This window comes from Perissodus microlepis, chromosome 3, assembly GCF_051167445.1.
Source record: "Perissodus microlepis isolate ML-2025 ecotype Zambia chromosome 3, ASM5116744v1, whole genome shotgun sequence".
Lineage (NCBI taxonomy): Eukaryota > Metazoa > Chordata > Actinopteri > Cichliformes > Cichlidae > Perissodus > Perissodus microlepis.
In genome coordinates this window covers 28,317,110-28,335,567 of record NC_140463.1, presented here as the reverse complement: position 1 = coordinate 28,335,567, position 18,458 = coordinate 28,317,110, and the positions used below count along the sequence as shown (strand labels likewise).

Here is an 18,458-nt window from a genome sequence, read left to right as displayed (position 1 = left end):
GAGCCAAGGTGTGAAAAAAGATGTGCGTCATTATGGACCTAAACGTTTTTGGACTAACTCACTGTATGTTTGTCTGCTCAGACTTTCCGAGTGGAAAATCTGAGTTGAGGGGGCATTCAATGAAAAAACATCCGACATCTGGGAACTCAGAATTTAAAGTTTTTTGACTTATTCAGAGATTACCACTGGAGATTTTGGGTGAGATCAGGGTGAGAGCTTGCCTCACCCTATCATGTGACATATTATGGTCACCTGAGGAAAGAAGGTAGGTGACTGACAGCCTCTGAGAATAAAACATAATTATGAGCTGGTAAATATGTCACCTGACCTGAAACAACAGAAGGTAAGAAGAAAACACAAGAAGCAAGCCTGCATGTTTGCAGTGGACAGGAAATGTGAACACGTCACACGACTGCTGTGGTCAAAGCTACAGGAGCTGTTTGAGGTTTGTATTAAAGGAAAGGAAGCACAGAGAGGCCACAGTCAGAAGAAACACTCTGGTCTTATCTGTATTAAATGCAGCTTCTCTTTTTATTATTGATGTAAAGTCAAAGTGTTTGAGATCAGCTGAGGATCAGAGTGCAGCAGGGCTGGATGTGAGGATGGGGCACTCTTTGCTCTGCATGACGGGGTTATTGCGTAAGTACATTTGTGACATTGTTTGAATGGCACTGATTAATGAAAGTGTTTCTCATGTGTGAGAATTAGAGTGTATCACTGGTTTGAAGTGTTTATCTGAGAGTTTGAACAAAGCATATTTGTGATGTTTATGATAGTTACAGACAAATGTTGGCTGGTTCCTTGGTTCAGTTTAGTCTGGAGTATCGTGTTGGATACATCGCTGCTTGTTGCACTTGACTCATTGTTGTGTACAAGTTCATATATTCATATTGTTTTACAAATATATACAATTTTTAGGGTACTAAAAATGTTATAATAGTTTTTTATGTTTCAAACTTGTTACTAAATTAATACAAATACTAAATGTGCATAGAAAGATTGTGATGAGCAGTAACTGTGTCATGTGAAAATTAATCTTTAAAAATACTTTTGTTCATTTTGACTTTGATTTTCTGTCAGTTTGATCCTGATGATGTTTAATCTTTACTTTAGTGCTCGATACTCTCTTCTACATTAATGCTGAAGGTGAGAAATGTTTGTTATTCTTTTCTTCACATTTATAAAATATGTATAATTTTGCTCCGATATTTCATATTTCATGCACCATTTGAAATCACATCCTGTCTCTCTGTTTGTGCATCGTTTTATTTAAGGCACAAAATCAGTATATTAACAATGAAGTAAGTCAGATACTGTAATCACAATTTTCCTGGTTGCGATTTTGAATCAATAACATCATCATCAACAACAACAACAACAACAATAACAATAATAAAAAGTTATAGGTTTAGGATTTTGCTGAAGAGGTGAGTTTCGAGAAGTTTTTTAAGGATTCCAGTTACAGGGAATTACAAATCTCATATGGAAGAGAGTTCCCAAAGGTGGGGGGCGCTGCACTGAAGACTCTGTCCCAAAGGCATTGACGTTTGTGTGAGGGACAGAAAGCAGACTCTTGGCTTCGGACCATAGCATCCAAGACTGTGTAGTTGCAGCAGGTCAGAGATACTAAGGTGCCAGGGCATTGAGGGATTTGTAAGTAAGCACAGAACCTTGGGGCACACAGTGGTTAACTGGAGCAGAGGTGGAGCTGAAGTCTCCCATGGTGACAAAGACAAACTGTGCTCTGTTGGAGAGGTTTGACTGAAAGCAAGAGAGCACGGTACCAGTGAGAAGACGATGATTGATTACGCAGGAAGGAAGGATGGTGTGAGGGCTGCAGAGAGGTCCAGGAGGATGAGGATAAGAACAGTCTCAGTGCTGTGTCGTGTTCTGAAGCCAGATTGGAAGAGTTCATAGAGCTCATGGTATGACATGTGTTGATGTGGTGGCCACTGCTCTTTCCAAGGGTACACAGGCATGGGTACACCTGCACAGGAACACAACAGGGTCAGTCATAGAATAAAGTGATGCAATCATCATTCAGGAAACTGCTGAGTTTATAAATTCAGAAAAAAAAAAAGATTCTCCAAACAGACGAGGAGATTGATTTAGAAACCAGCGTTTATACCAGCTGTAAATGTGCACAGTTCACTGAATGATGTAAGCTCAGTAAATCTTCTTGATGCTATCTTCAGTTCATGCGTAGACACATTTGTGTATTTGAGGATGACTTTACTTGTTTCAAGAATTTTACATTTGAATATCTGCAGCCACTTCTCGTGTTATTTGTGCTCCTTTCCCTGATACAGAAAATATTCAATCATGTGTTTTCAGCTGTGAAGTGTTCAGGATAAGACATAAAAGGCAACTACAGGGGATTATCATGTTTAAACTACAGGCAAGTGTCTCGATTAGCTGAGACACTGTTCAGTAACTGAATCCTCATAATATTAATAATTTATTTATTTAATAAATCCTCAAGAACTCATGAAAACTGTGGTCATAAATGTAAAGATGAAAATGCAAAAATAACGGCTCAACGTTAATAAAATAAAACTTCCTGTTACAATTTAAAAGTGGACAGCTCACACGGACAAATAACAAACTCTGACTTTGTGTGTTTATGTGTTGATCTCAGCCTCACAGATCTGTGCAGTCACTCTGTTGTTTTATTCAGAATATTTATATGGTTTAATTTGTTTCATGAAAACACATCTTATTATTTTCAAGTCCAAATGTCACCAGGATGCAGTAAATCTTTTGACTCTTAACAGCAGCAATAAAAATCAGGACATCTTCAAAATGACTTTATGCTTCCATCAATCTCTAACTTGATGTTTTTATATGAACAGTTCCCATTAAGCCCACCGTGATCCTCGAACCACCCTTGACTCAGATATACAGCAGTGAGACAGTCACTGTCAGATGTGAGATTCAGGAAAGTGATGGAAGCCATTCGATGTTTATAATGTCATCAGCCAAGTTAGAACCACCGTCAACATCTGAATACAGAATCAGCAGAGCTACAGAGTCTCACAGTGGAGAATACAAATGCTGCACTTTTACATTGTGCGGTGACATCATCACACTGACTGTATCATGTAAGTTGGACACATTTCATTCGGTAATATTGTTATTTTAGTAACAAGATCAGTGAGAAACAGTTTTAAATGTGGTGATAAAAAAACACAGTTATCACCAGAGTGAAAAAACTTTGTAACATAAATATTAAACACGGATGTAATGAACTCAGTGCCTTCAATATCTGCATGTGTGTGGTTTTCACCACTGCAGCTCTGAATTATGACACAATTACTTTATTTATTTGTTTTAAAATTTATTTTAAGCTGAACAAACATGATCAATAAATACAGAATGAGCAGAGCTGCTGTCTGAAAATACAGATGCTGAAAAAAGAAAAGGCTGATCATCAACAGAGAAGAGTTCTGTTATCACAGCACAGCCCTGGTTGGGGTCGGGGATAGCATACAGTATGAAAAACATTATGATGACTGATAAATGCTGCTGACTGTGCATTGGTTATGCATCTTTATGCATATATATTTATGTGATCATGATCCTTATAACAAGTCGGATATTTAACAAAAAGGCATATTAACAAAAAATCTTGATGCTAAGAGCATCCACGATCAACTGGCCTCAGATCAGCTAACAGTTATCTCTGCATTTAGGAGTACAGTTTGGTGGCAGAGCATAAAAACACTCTCACCTGATTCTTGATTCACTCTGATTTTCATCATGTTATATACATCCAGTGGTAGCTCCTGGCTCTCTAGCTGGCTAACAGTTAGCTGAGATTGTTGATTCTGATCAAATTTGAAGACAGTTGTTTCCTTCCCATTCATCCATTTTCTTAACACACAGTTGTGAGCTCTTAAGCTCTTACTGAATTCAACATATTACAAACTTCTTTATTTTTCTTGAATTTTTACTTTTTCTTTTAAAACTTAATTCACTATAAAGACATTATTCCTGAAGTAAGTGACAATCCGATGTTTATCTTTTCCTGTAACTACAGCAGCAAGTAAACCCAGAGCCACACTGACAGCACAAAGTTCAGTCATACCAGCAGGGGGCAGTGTGACACTGAGCTGCTCTGTGGAGGGCTCTGCTGGCTGGAAGTTTGACTGGTTCAGACGTGATTCACAGTTTTCTGGAGCTCAGAAAATAGGAGCTGGAACATCAGAGCACACGATCAGTATTTCAGAAGGAGGCATCTATTACTGCAGAGGAGGGAGAGGAGATCCAGTTTTCTCCACAGTGGACAGTGCTGCAGTTACAATTCAGAAACAAGGTGAATGTTTATAGTTTTTTTCTGAAATGCAACAAATTCATGTTTAAATTAAAGTAAGACTTAATATATTTAAATTTATTTTTCTCCCACTTGATTTGTTTCTGTTTATTTGTTTGTTGAACAGTTCTGCCTGCTGTGAAACTGCAGCACAGCTGGTCTCAGATATTCACTGGTGAGACAATCACTCTCAGATGTGAGATTCAGGGAGGTGAAGGAAAGGTGTGGACATATGAATGGACAGCACCCAACACAAACAGCCCTCCAACATCCAGTGAATACAGGATCAGCAGAGTTTCAGTGTCCCACAGTGGAGACTACAGATGTCGGGGTAGCAGTGACTATCTCTTCACAGGATGGAGTGATGCCTTCAGACTGACAGTTTCATGTGAGTTGGACCATGATTCATGCTGACATTTCATGTTTTCATGTTTACATCTGTCTTTGTCACGATGAGTTGTGTGGCTGGACCCAAGTGCAGGACTCGGAGACAAAACATTAACTTAAATGGCAGCTTTATTTGCTGGTGCGACAAAACTGGGAATACATAAACAAAACACAAACTAACTAGACTGAAGATGCATAGCGTGGCATGACTTAACCTGGAGACAGACGACGAAGAATACACACACAACAAACGTGGAGGACGCAACAACTGGCAGGGAAAAACACAGGGCTTAAATACATACTGAGGTGATTAAGGAATGTGAAACAGGAGGAGAACACAGCTGGGAGGCAAAACTCAACACACTGACATAGTACACAGACTTTCAAAGTAAAACAGGAAACTTAACAGACGCGGACTAAACTAGGGGATACAGTTGACAGACAACAAGGGACACACTGGCAGAAATGACTGTACACTAAACAAAGTAACACAGAACCACAACCTAAGAACTAGAACACAAGAAATGCCAAGGAACTAAGGAGTTAGGAATACTAGCGACAGAAATCAAAACCAAGAGAATCAAAACACATCATGAAATCAAGGATAACTAATACAAACAGGAAAACACTGAGTCCACAGACTCAGGACCGTGACAGTCTTAACAGGAAAACTCCAACAATGATCCAGCTGTCTGCAGGCAGCTCAGGACAACAGTTTTACTCACTGTGCAAACAGAAAGGAGAGACACCATGGAGGCTCTTAAAGTATCAGCAGTTTAACCATCATGTTGTGTTCCGGTCAAATGTTACTAAATTGAAAGTTTTATCGCTGGGAAATTTATTTAATTTGAGAAGATTGACCTAAAATTCCATATCTTTGTCCACAAAGAGGATTTCAGCAGACATTAAAAAACTGCATTACATGTGTTCCTGGTCAAAAATGTTCAATCATCAGCTGAAAATCCCATCAGGATGATTACAGGACCTACAAAATGTTCTGTATCCTTGAGGACATCAAATCTCCCTTTGAATGGTTTCTAACTGTCTTTCAAAACCAAAGAGGTAAACTTGAGCAACTTGGAGAGGAAACAGATTTACAAAGCTAGTTGGAAGGAGGTAACCCAGAAAGACACCAAAGCATTGTAACGTCGGGTTGTGTTTAGTGGTTGAGAGGAGGCGGCAAAAACACTTAGCAGGATAGTCAAAAGAATACACACTCACACTGGCGTTGGGGATTCCACAGTGTGTTCTTTAATAACCCTTCTCTTTGTCAACCATATAAGCCCGGTTGAACAGCTGCAGCTTAACAAACATAGCGTGCAGTGTTCGTACAACCCATAACGTTGCAAACAAAGGTGTCTGGAGAGGTAAAACATAAAATCCGTCCCTCCTCATGCACTAGCGTGCAAGCACATGTCCACACAATCACAGAGAGCAGTGGCGCATACTGATGACAACATTAACCCTCGACTTGGGTTGTCTTAAAGAGACACCACACCATTGTGACTGTTACAGCATATATGGGTCTTTTGATTTTGAGTGATGTGTACAGATCCAGAAATTAATTTACCAGCAGTTTATGAGATGCAGAGTAGTGGGACAATTTTTCAGGCCATCATGTCACTAGAGAAGTTTTACATGTTGTTGCGGGTGATTAACTTTGACAACAGTGATACAAGACCATGGCGTTGTTGACAAGACAAATCTGCAGAGATCAGAGAAATTTGGGACAAGTGTGTGGAGCAGCAGCCACTCATCCGTATCCCAAGTCTAAATGTGACAGTGGATTTGGGTCTGGTTGCTTTAGGGGATGCTGCCCTTTCAAACAGTATATGCCAAACAAGCTTTCTAAATATGGCATAAAGATTTGGGCACCATGTGATGCCAGGACAAATTATACCTGGAACATGCAGGTTTATACTGGGAAACCTGCAGACGGTGTTGCTGAAAAGAACCAAGTGAAGTATGAGGATCTGAAGATGATTGGAGGTCTCAGTGACATAAGATGATAATTTCTTCATCTCCTGCGCTCTTGGTCAGGAGCTGTGTCAGAAGCAAGTTTAACTTTGGGATCATTTCCTCTACAAACAAATGAAATATGCCTCATCAGTTTGACCAGCAACACCACAGGTGTCACTTTGTGACTGTATATACATTTTAAATGGTTTCAAAACAAATGTTCTTGGTAACTTTGACCCAAATGAGTCTGTGATAAACAGCATATTATCCTTTATCTGGTTATTTATTATAGTCAAAATAACCTGAAAATGATGTTTTTCACAACTCAAAGGTGCATAAACTCAGATTAAGAGACAAACAGACCAGAAATAACAGACGTTCAAAAACTGTAATGTTCACAAGAACTTGATAAAAAGACCAAACACAACAAGTGGTGATAATAAATCTATTATTATAGTTTTTATGTTATTATAATTTTTATGATGATCTTAATGGAACGGCCATTTTTGACAGAACAAAAAATGTTTAACAGAAAATGAACACAACATGAGGGTTAAAGAGGAACGTACAGAGATGACAGTTTGATAAGAGAATCATAAATCAGTGAAATATTTAGTTTGTTAAACAGTCCAATGTGTCACATGCAGGGAAACTAATTTCTGTTTGTGTTTGTAGATAAATTACTCTGTGAATGTTTAAAGTGTGATCTGTACTGTAAGAAACTTATTCGTGGTGACAATTTAATGTTTTACCTATTTTTATGGAAGCCCGTTTCCGCCACTAGAAAAAAAAAAAAGGATCCATAACTCAAAATTTCGAGTTATTTTCTCGAAATTCCAAGTTATTTTCTCAAAATTTCGAGTTACTTTCTCGAAATTTCGACATATTAACTCGAAATTTCGATTTATTAACTCAAAATTTTGAGAAAAGTAACTCGAAATTTCGAGTTAGCGCTGCCAATCAGTAATCTACGTGAATGACGTCATTTCCTTGTTACCCGGAAGCTGAAGCCCTCAGCTACAAATGCTACAGCTAAGCTACCGGTATTACATCCAGTCGTGAATGCACAGATTGCTGAGTGTTTTCAGCCTGGCTTCACAAATGATGAAATCCCTGTGTTATTAGCTGAATCACATGGTGTTACTATCAGCAAACGTACTCGCGAAAGCGCCAATTTGTTGGGATCCGTTTTTGAGAGCGCGTTCCTCTGCGCCATATGCTTCCGGGTAACAAGAAAGCGACCTCATTCACGTATATTTTTGATTGGCAGAGCTAACTCGAAATTTTGAGAAAAGTAACTCGAAATTTTGAGTTATATTTCTCGAAATTTCGAGTTACTTTTCTCGAAATTTCAAGTTAATAAGTCGAAATTTCGAGTTATGGATACTAGCTTTTTTGTTTTTATTTAGTGGCGGAAACGGGCTTCCATATATTTTGTTTCTTCAACAGCAAGTAAACCCAGAGCCACACTGACAGCACAAAGTTCAGTCCTACCAGCAGGGGGCAGTGTGACACTGAGCTGCTCTGTGGAGGGCTCTGCTGGCTGGAAGTTTGACTGGTTCAGACGTGATTCAGTCTCTTCTAAAGCTCAGCTCATGAGAGGAAATGAAGAAAACAGAGTTATTAGTGTCTCACAAGGAGGTCTGTACCACTGCAGAGGAGGGAGAGGAGATCCAGTTTACTACACAGAGGACAGCAGTGACGTCACAGTTCAGGAAACACGTGAGTTTACTTTTTTTTTTATTTCTGCCAAGCTGAGAGATCATTATGTGATCTGTGCTAACAGCCTTATCTCACACCTGTGAGTTTGTTAACCTTGAGATGAGGCAAACTCTGAGTTTTCTGTTCATTAAAATCATTTGTGAAGGTGGGAAATGGAAAAATAGATTTATTCAGTCTTATTTTTGATCTTTATATTTCTATTTGTCTCTAAGTGAAATCGAATTCTAACAGCACATGTGTTATTATTATTATATGATTCAGTAAAAAGGACTAGATGTTACAATCCCTGACAATGCATTTCTTTAAATGGAGAAAATCTTGGGGGATGGCTGTTATAAGGAAAAGCAGCCCAGAAACTTTACCAGTGGCACACATGGTTGTATGCCTCAACCTTCGGTCTTTTACCCAGGCTAACCTGCCATTTTTCCTTTGTTAGGTTTAGGGATTAGAGATCTGATCTACATTATCATTTTAAAATTTGGGACACATCATCAGTAATGGACCTTGGATTCATCGGGTGTTTCGGCCATTATCACTAGACACCCTCATCCAAGGAGGCCCTGCCAGGGTTGATCAGGCCCCGAGGGTGTCACTGGTTTATGTTAAAATTGTGATTTCTCTTCTTCTTTCTGCTGTTTAGTTTTCTACAGTTTATTTTATTCTATCTACTCACTGCAACTGAGAAATACTTACCCACGAGGTCTGGTCGCAGAGTAGCAGCTACGATCTCTGTGGGAAAAATTAGCCTCTGATCCAAGTCCACGTGCATCTTCCAATCGCTGGCAACCTTCAGCAGGCCCAGGTCTGGAGTTGAGGGGCTTGTCCTCAACTTGTCTCCCTCCCAGACAAATGTTGATGAAAGCTGACGCTCCTCTTGGTTCATGAAAGAATAGAATAGAAATCATGATATTTTTCTGTTCATCATATGTTTCTATTTGTCTCTAACTGGATATTTTCCTGTGAACAGTTCCCAGTAAGCCCACTGTGACCCTGCAGCCATCCTGGACTCAGATATACAGCGGTGAGACAGTCACTGTCAGATGTGAGATTCAGGGAGGTGAAGGAGCTCAGTGGACATATGAATGGAGAGCAGCCAAGTTAAACACACCTCCAACATCCAATGAATACAGAATCATCAGAGCTACTGAGTCTGACAGTGGAGGATACAGCTGCCGGGGCAGAAGGGACTATTTCTTCTCAGAGTGGAGTGATATCATCACACTGACTGTATCATGTAAGATCTTTCATCCAGAGTATCTAAATAAGGAAAAAGCACTTCTCCTTTCTTACTAGAGATGGAACAATACCACTTTTTTATGTGCGATACCGATATCATAAATTTGGATATCTGCCGATAATGATATGAATCCGATATAGTGTATTTTTTAATCAATAAAACTGTTTTTTTAATATCTTGCTGCATTTTGTATATGTTCATACTCAAGTTTAAAAAAAAACAAAATACTAAAGCTATTCTGTTATACCTGTATGCAAAAAATACACTGCACCCAAAATATTTAAGAGTTTAGCAACACTGATCAATCTAATAAACTTAAACCTACACATTCCTCCCTATTCTGGTATTTTAAAGAGTACTTTGCGGAAATATTAAGCAACCTAACTAATAGGGTTGCAAACTCCCAGCAAAAAACAAATAGGGAACCACCCCCCAGCGTCCGCCTCCCGATGATTAATCGACGTAATCAACTTTAATTTAATGCACGTGTTTAAAAAAATGCACAGAAATCAATTATTTTTCCACAATAATTAAATAGATTCAACATCTTTCTTCAACAGAATTACAGACTGCACAGATGGAAAAAGTACTATAGCTTACTAGGGTATATTAGACTTAATAGTTGCTATATACAGTAATGGACTTTTATATATTTTACATCAGATTAAAACTTTGGGTGTAAGATTCAGATAATTATTTATTAAAAGCTAGACATTTTAAATGAGAGTATGTCTTTGTGCCCCCTTTTCCCTGTTCATGCCCTATTGGCCCCCCTGGCTAAACTTTGCTAGATCCGCCCCTGCACAGTTACCAGCCGTCAGCTACGTAGAAAAGGATCCTGGTGTAGAAAGTAATATTAAATAAATTCTAACAACAGCTTATCAAAGTTAAACGTGCTGCTGTTGTTCAGCCGCTGGTTTCCTCTTTCTGGTGCAAAGTGGGCCAAAAACAAACAAGAGAGACGGACTCGCGACAGAAAAGCCGATCAGCTGATCATTGATCAGTTTCATGATTGAAGTAGCAACAGGAGAGGGAGGGTTAGAAAAGAGGCAGCCGCTCCATATATCGGTTGTTAAGCTTAACGTGGGAATGCTTTACAAACATTCAGAGATGAACTTACACACTTGCTTTACTTCTCTCTGGGATAACTTGAAATGCCGGTTTGGTAGCGAGGCTCCAAATGCTCAATCAGACCGCTGACAGGTCTTGCACACCATATGAGGCATACTGCTCCAACGTGCTAAGGTTATGAGCTGAGTTACCCCATGTCGCAAGTTTTGTGAGGTGCTTTCGTGATATTTAATGGATCGGATTACATTTTTTATTTCTCTCCGATATCCGATCCAGTAATTTAGGTCAGTATCAGATCGATACCGATACGTAATATCAGATCGGTCCATCTCTATTTCTTACAGCTTTATAACTGTTTTTCATGTTGGTCAGTAAAATGTTTAGTTTTTATTCCAACAACAAAAACCTGAACAGCAGCTTTTTATTCACCGTGAAGAGAACAAAACATATGAGAGTAACTTCTCTGCTGTGCAGCTCTAATACATGAAAGATGAAATGCAGAACAAATGCTGAATCTGTCTCAGCTGCTCCACCACATCCACTAAGAAACATTAAATCCACTGATTGTTCCTCATGTGTGTTTTTAACTTATAACTGCAGCAAATTAAATATGAAAGATTAGTGTTGTGTTTGTGTGATAGTTGTACAGTTTGTTGCAGCTTCACCATTAAGGTTATGTGATATTTATTATTTCCATATTTCCACCAAGTTATTTCAACTGGTTTGATTCAGTCATTGACTTTTGTTCTTTGTCTAAACTGAACTGCAGATAAACCAAAGGCCAAACTGAGAGCTGATAACACAGCTGTTCCAGTAGGGGGCAGTGTGACCCTGACCTGCTCTGTGAACCCATCATCATCATCTGGATGGAAATACTACTGGTACAGAGATGAGAAATCCTCTGAAGCCCTGACCACACAAGATACAGTTTTCCACTCAAATGGACAAATCAGTGTCTCACAGGAAGGACTCTACAGGTGCAGAGGAGGAAGAGGAAACCCAGTTTACTACACAGAGGACAGCCAGTCAGTCAGGATTGGGAAAACTGGTGAGTTCAAAGTTAATGAACCCCAAATCACTACCTGATGAAAAGTATCTGATGGAAATTTACCCCTTTTGTCATTCATTTGTTCATTTCCTGAATACAGTCCCAATCAGGCCTGTTTTGACTCTGTATCCAAACTGGTCTGAGATATACAGAGGAGAGACGATCACTGTCAGATGTGAGATCCATGGAGGAGACACTGAGTGGGGTTATGAGTGGGAAACAAACAGCATGATAAAAGCTCCAAATCAAAATGAATACAGGATTAGATCTGCTTCATCATCCAACAGTGGAAACTATCGCTGTAAGGGCAGAATGAAAAGTTCACAGCATAAAACAACAGAGTGGAGTGATTCAGTCACACTGACAGTTTCTGACAGTAAGTAGAGTCATAGTTCATTTAACCTGGAAATAGAAACAGTTTGTAAAAATGTGTTTTTATTAGTACATGTTGAGATATTTGACATGTTTAGATAGTCTCACTCTGAAAGTTCATCATAAATATTTGTGAGTCAACATTTTAGTGACATTGAATTCAGAGTTAAGAGACGAAACATTGAGAGAAAATCTTTGTTGAACAGATGAACCCCGTCCTGTCCTCACTGTGTCTCCATCATGGCTGAGTCCTGGAGCCTCAGTAACTCTGAACTGTGAGGTTGAACATCCGTCTGCAGGATGGAGCTTCTACTGGTATAAAGCTGTTCCTGATCTATCAGAGAAATCCTCCAGTTATGAGCTGCTACCTGATGGCAGTGGGACTGCACAGGACTCCTACATCATTCATGGACAGACACACACAGCAGGATATGTGTGCAGAGCTGGAAGAGGAGACCCAGAGTATCACACTGATCACAGTCAACCAAAGTTTGTCTGGTCTGCAGGTCAGTTTGAGGAATTTTGTCTCAGTTATTTTTAATTTTCATGTTGATGATTTGAAAGTCTGTAAATCTGGCTGCATGACTATCAAGACTCATGTGAACCACACAAAAGTCAAACGTATATTTTCACAGTGATCTTTTGAATCCTAACATCTGTGAGCTTTGTCTCTTCACTGCATGTTTTTTCCAGATGTTCATTCAGCAGCGTCTCTCACAGTGAGTCCTGACAGAGTGCAACACTTCACCTCTGACTCTGTCTCACTGACCTGTGAGGGAAACTTCACTGAGTGGAGAGTGAGGAAGTTCTCTGAGGACGGCCGACTGTACTCTGACTGTAGGAGAATGACTGGATCCACATGTAACATCAACACATCAAAGTCAGATACTGGAGTGTACTGGTGTGAGTCTGGATCAGGAGAGTTCAACAGTGCAGTCAACATCACTGTACAGAGTATGTTATTATACATTTACTTCTTGGATTTGAATGATTCAAACATCACATGAACATTTGTCCCAGCTTTGCTGTATGTGAAGTAATTTTATCTAGAGAAATAGCAGTTTTTAAAAATACAAGATCAGATGTTCATGATGAACATTTGTACAATCTGTTCTTATTATTGTTTGTCAGCTTTTTCTCAAAGTGTGCAGCAGCTGATGTGACTGAAACAATTGTGTGTGATTGTGTCACAGATGATGGTAATGGTCCTATCCTGGTGAGTCCTGTTCATCCTGTGACTGAGGGAGCTTCTGTTAGTCTGAGCTGCAGTTTGAGAACACAAAAAATACTTTCCAATGTGTTTTTCTATCACAATGACAAACTTATTCAAAATGATCCCCGAGGGGAGCTGAAGATCTCTGCAGTGTCAAAGTCTGATGAAGGTTTCTACAAGTGTCAGTACTCAGGAAGAGAGTCAGCACAGAGCTGGATGTCAGTTAAAGGTGAGCAGGATCAAAACATCTGATGGAGTTTTATAAACCAATGACTGAGAAGGAACGTTAGATTGTCTGATTTAAGTCTCAAAGTCACTTGGCTCCATTTTATAAAAGTATTTTTTTATAAAATTATAATTTATTAATAATTAATTGCTATTTGTTTTTACAGTAACTGTGTCAGGACCTGACAGCTCTTCATCTCCTGTGTGGTTGATTGTTGGACTGGTTTGTGGAGTCTCTGTCATTATTATTCTCCTGCTCTTGTTGTATCGCTGCAGACAGTCCAAGTGTAAGAGCCTCTTTTCTGTTATTATTATAATTATTATAATTAGCAGTAGTAGTATTAGTATTGATATTGACATTTCATTGAGTATCTGTCACGGTTAGTAAACTAAAACACAGCTTTATCACAGAACTTAGAAAGTTATCCAAATAAAAAAAACTAGGAAACCAAATTTCTACAAATCTTATTAACACAAACTATGATGAAGGATGTGACAGTAAAGGAAGATTGAGACAGTCTATAAAACACAGGATAATGAGATGATGGGAAACAGGTGGGAACACAGTGATAACTAATGCCCCTTTTCCATTAGTACAGGGGTGGACAACTCCAGGCCTCGAAGACCGGTGTCCCTGCAGGTTTTAGATGTGTCCTTGAACCAACACAGCTGATTTAAATGGCTAAATTAGGTCCTCAACATGTCCTGAAGTTCTCCAGAGGCCTGGTAACGAACTAATCATGTGATTCAGTTGTGTTGACCCAAGGTGAGATCTAAAACCTGCAGGAGACCGGCCCTTGGGGCCTGGAATTGCCCACCCCTGCATTAGTACCTACTTGGATCAACTCACAACTATTTGAATCGGATTGACTGGTTTCTGTTACAGTCAAGTACCACCTAATGTGTGTGGTCGCCCTAATAGCAACGTGGCTGAGCATCCTGTGACGTAATTAGTATGCGTCACACACACTACAATGAAGGTGGACGTTGAGGCGATGATAAACCTGCTGCTCAGTCTGTGAATTTTCGTTCCAACTTTGTTTTATTGATTTCAACAATGACATACAAAGTTAGCAACAGTAAAGTCAATCTTGATTTCAGAACAGTGGTATGTCCATTATACCCTCCAACCCCCCAACCCGAATTCTCCCCCTACCAGGTCCACACTAGACAAGACACTGCAGAGAACCAGTCTCTGCCCACACACACAAAAAAAACCAAACAAACAAAAAAAAAAACTACAACATCTCAGGACCCATACACATAACAAGCATAACCCCCAAAAAACAACAACAACCACAACCCCCCCGCCCCGCAAACAAACAAACAAACAAAAACAAACAAGGCAAAAACAGAGAAAACAAAAGCAGAGTAAGGACCAAACAAAACAAAAGGAAAAACAAATAGATAAGGTATAAATAAGATTTAAAAAAAAAAAAAAAAACATTATAATGTAGCTTCGCTCAGTTCACTTCAGACTCAGGAAGTAAAGTAATGGTGTCCACCAGCAAGAGAAATGATTTCCAGATTTTGTTAAATTCCCTAATAGAACCTTTTAGAGAGAATCTAAGTTTTTCCAACTTTAAGTTAAAGAGCACATCTCTCACCCAATGATCATAAGTTGGGGGGGTGGGGAAGCTTCCACTTCAACAGAATAAGCCTCCGGGCCAGTAAAGTGGTAAAGGCTAGGGCCTGTTTGAGGGGGCCAGATAAGTTCAAGTCGGGAGGAATGCCAAAAATTGCGGAGAGGGGGTTAGGAGGGACAGTCTGGCCATATGCCTGGCTAAGTGTGTCGACAGGACATGGTCGGCAGGCGATAGTCCGCATCTGCTACAGGCATCACTAATGGTTAGATAGATTTTAGATAATTTTGCGTTTGTATAGTGTACTTTATAGACCACCTTGCACTGAATCAAAGCATGACGAGCACAAATTGAGGACGAGTGAATCAATTTCAAAGCAGAATCCCACTGCTGTTCTGGCAGGGTTGTCTGTAGCTCTTCCTCCTATCTCAGCTTAATATGAGAAATGGATTTGGGGACCAAAGCATCTAGTATTTTATACAAGGCTGATATCAGTCTGTTTTGATGAGGGTTCGTCTGCAGGATGATATCCAGATTTGTTTCTGGAGGCCGATTGAGAAAGTGAGGGAACTGCGTTTTTACAAAATTTCTAGCCTGAAGATAACGAAAAAAGTTGGAATTAGGCAGGTTGTATTTAGACGATAGGTCAGCAAAAGATAGAAAGGTGTCCTGACTGTACAAGTCCTTAACAGTCCTAAGTCCGTTATCTTTCCAGCTGCTAAAGGCCGCATCAGTGTTTGAAGGTGCAAAATTACAATTTTTTGATAAAGGCGTTAGCAAAGACGGTCCAAGTAGCCCGAAGTATTTTCTGAACTGTCGCCAAATAGTTACCGTTTCCTTAGCTATTGGATTATCCCCAACAAGGGTTGGAGAAAATGGGAGTGGTGAGCTGAGTATTGATGATAATGAGTAACAGCTAGATGCAGTTTCCATTTGTACCCAGGCTGGTGCAGGGGGGTCGTTATGAACCCAATGTAAAAGTTTTTGTATGTTAGCTGCCCAATAGTAGTGTCTAAAATTGGGCAGACCAAGACCACCGTCAGTTTTAGAGGACTGAAGAATAGACTTGCGAATTCTAGCTTGTTTCCCTCCCCATATGAAATGTGACAGAATCTTTTCTAACTTGTCAAAAAATGCCTTGGTAAGAAGAATCGGGACATGTTGAAAAAGATACAAGAATTTTGGGAGGACACTCATCTTTATCAGGTTAACTCTCCCTGCCACTGACAATGGTAGAGAAATCCAACGGTCACAATCTTTCCCAACATTTTCTAGTAGGGATAGAAAATTCTCCCTCATCATTTTATGTATAGAAGAAGAAATAAAACCCCCCAAATATCTAAATCCGCTTTCTGTCCACTTAAAAGGCACTATTGAGTGGGGAAGAGCTCTGGCCAGGGAATTGAGGGGTTGCAACTCGCTTTTTTGATAATTGAGCTTATATCCTGACAGTGTACCATATTGGTCCAGTATGTCAAAAAGCACCGGGAATGAGTTTAGAGGGTCAGAAATGTACAGGAGCAAGTCATCTGCATAAAGGGAGAGTTTGTGGGTCACACCGAACCTTGTAATGCCTTTAAATCTATCCTCTGAACGCAGCCATATTGCAAGAGGCTCGATAGCAATGGCGAATAGGAGGGGTGAGAGAGGGCACCCTTGCCTAGTGCCCCTCTCAAGTGGAAAAGGCAAAGACAAGTTGTTGTTAGTACGAATACAGGTGGATGGCGAGGAATATAGTAGCTTAACCCAGAGAATAAAGTCAACCCCTAAGCCAAACCTATCCATCACCTCATAGAGGAAGCTCCACTCGACGCGGTCGAAAGCTTTCTCCGCATCAAGAGATACCACAACCTCTGGAATTGAGTTGCATGATGTATGGATAATATTCAAGAGGCGTCTTGAATTGTCATATGAGTGCCTGCCGGCCATAAATCCCGTCTGGTCAGAGGCGATAATTTGTGGCAGAACACATTGTAGCCTAAGTGTGAGGATTTTAGATAGTATTTTAAAATCAATCTTTAAAAGAGAAATTGGTCTGTAACTGCTGCACAACAGAGGATCCTTGTCCTTTTTCAAGATTAAACAAATAGTAGCTTCGGACAAAGTCTTGGGTAATTGACATTTTGAAAAGGCTTCATTATACATATCTTTCAACAATGGTGCCGTAAGATCAGAATTGGCTTTATAGTATTCTGCAGAGTAACCGTCAGGGCCCGGCGATTTACCTGTGTTTAAGGATTTAATGGCTTCTTGTACCTCTACTACAGTAATAGGTCCCCCTAATCCCTTCGTCAGATCTCTATCTATTCTTGGAAAATGTATATTTTGGAGAGTTTCTTCTGATAGAGGGGGAGAGCTTGAAGTGTACAGATTGGAATAGAAACTTACAAATACTTCATTAATTCCCTCTGGGTCTGATATTATGTCACCAGCAGCAGACTTGACCTTTGGGATTAGCTTGGAGGTTGCTTCGGCACGGGCTTGATACAGGGAAAAAAAAAAAAACCAGAGAAAGAAAAATAAATAAATAAAATAAAATAAAAATAAAATAAAACACAACAACAACAACAACAAAACATATAATAAGGCAATACATACATGCAGATCGAACAACATAAATTGGACCTGGAAACCCCCGAAAACAAAACTTGCAAGTGTCCATTGCACCGCAGGGTGTAAACATTCCCCTGCGAAGACTTCGCCATCACAACTCTTATCAAATGGCTTGCTTCCCTGTGGCGGCAAGGTCTCACTATGAAAATATGCCTTGTCAATATTCTGCTAGAAAAAATTAAGGGACTAGGATGTATCTTACTATACAAAAGCAGACAGAAGAAAAGCACAAAAAAGGCAGGCTGAGGTATTGTTGTCCTCCATTTGTATATGGCAGGAATCAAACTGTAGGAGAGGCAATAATAATGAAAGAATGTGTGTTTATATAAAGTAAAATAGTATATACATATATGTGCACGTAGCAGACTAGCGTGCCAACGGTGGCATTAGAACAAAGTATAAACAGGGGTATTGTAAAGGAAAATGAGAGAAAAACAGAAAAAACAATGAAGTTAGAATTACTCAAACCATGCTGTCCTCTAGGTACCAAACATCAAACTAAAATGTCATGAGCCCTTCTACGGAAGTGGCAGGATCCAACCATGACCCTTAGATCAGGTTTCCAGAATGTTAGAACTCAGGGGACGGTGTGAGGCGATGTAGCTCTGAGCGTCGCCTGGTGACGCCAGTCGCTTCCGGTTCCCTTCGTCAGTCATAACGAACAGTTTGGCCGGGTAGCGAAGCTGAGGCTTGAGTCCAAGATCATACAACTCCTT

At 39.7% G+C, this 18,458-nt stretch overlaps 1 protein-coding gene across 1 annotated transcript; it reads left to right on the top strand.

The window, feature by feature from the left end:
- The first annotated feature begins 6,606 nt into the window (after positions 1–6,606).
- LOC146390979 (Fc receptor-like protein 5) lies at positions 6,607–15,870 on the top strand. The gene is made up of 10 exons (XM_084922513.1): positions 6,607–6,688; positions 8,108–8,380; positions 9,348–9,614; positions 11,458–11,736; positions 11,837–12,112; positions 12,315–12,614; positions 12,802–13,062; positions 13,302–13,550; positions 13,714–13,833; positions 15,845–15,870. The coding sequence occupies exons 1-10, from the start codon at positions 6,607–6,609 to the stop codon at positions 15,868–15,870; spliced, it is 2,133 nt and encodes a 710-aa protein (XP_084778639.1).
- The last annotated feature ends 2,588 nt before the right edge of the window (positions 15,871–18,458 follow it).

Bases quoted from the DNA above. Each gene is read 5' to 3' on its own strand.
- LOC146390979 (XM_084922513.1), top strand. From the start codon at position 6,607: ATGCAGGTTTATACTGGGAAACCTGCAGACGGTGTTGCTGAAAAGAAC. The intron at 12,615-12,801 runs GTCAGTTTGAGG...TGTTTTTTCCAG, and splicing joins AAAGTTTGTCTGGTCTGCAG to ATGTTCATTCAGCAGCGTCT. The intron at 13,834-15,844 runs GTAAGAGCCTCT...TTATCTTTCCAG, and splicing joins TCGCTGCAGACAGTCCAAGT to CTGCTAAAGGCCGCATCAGT.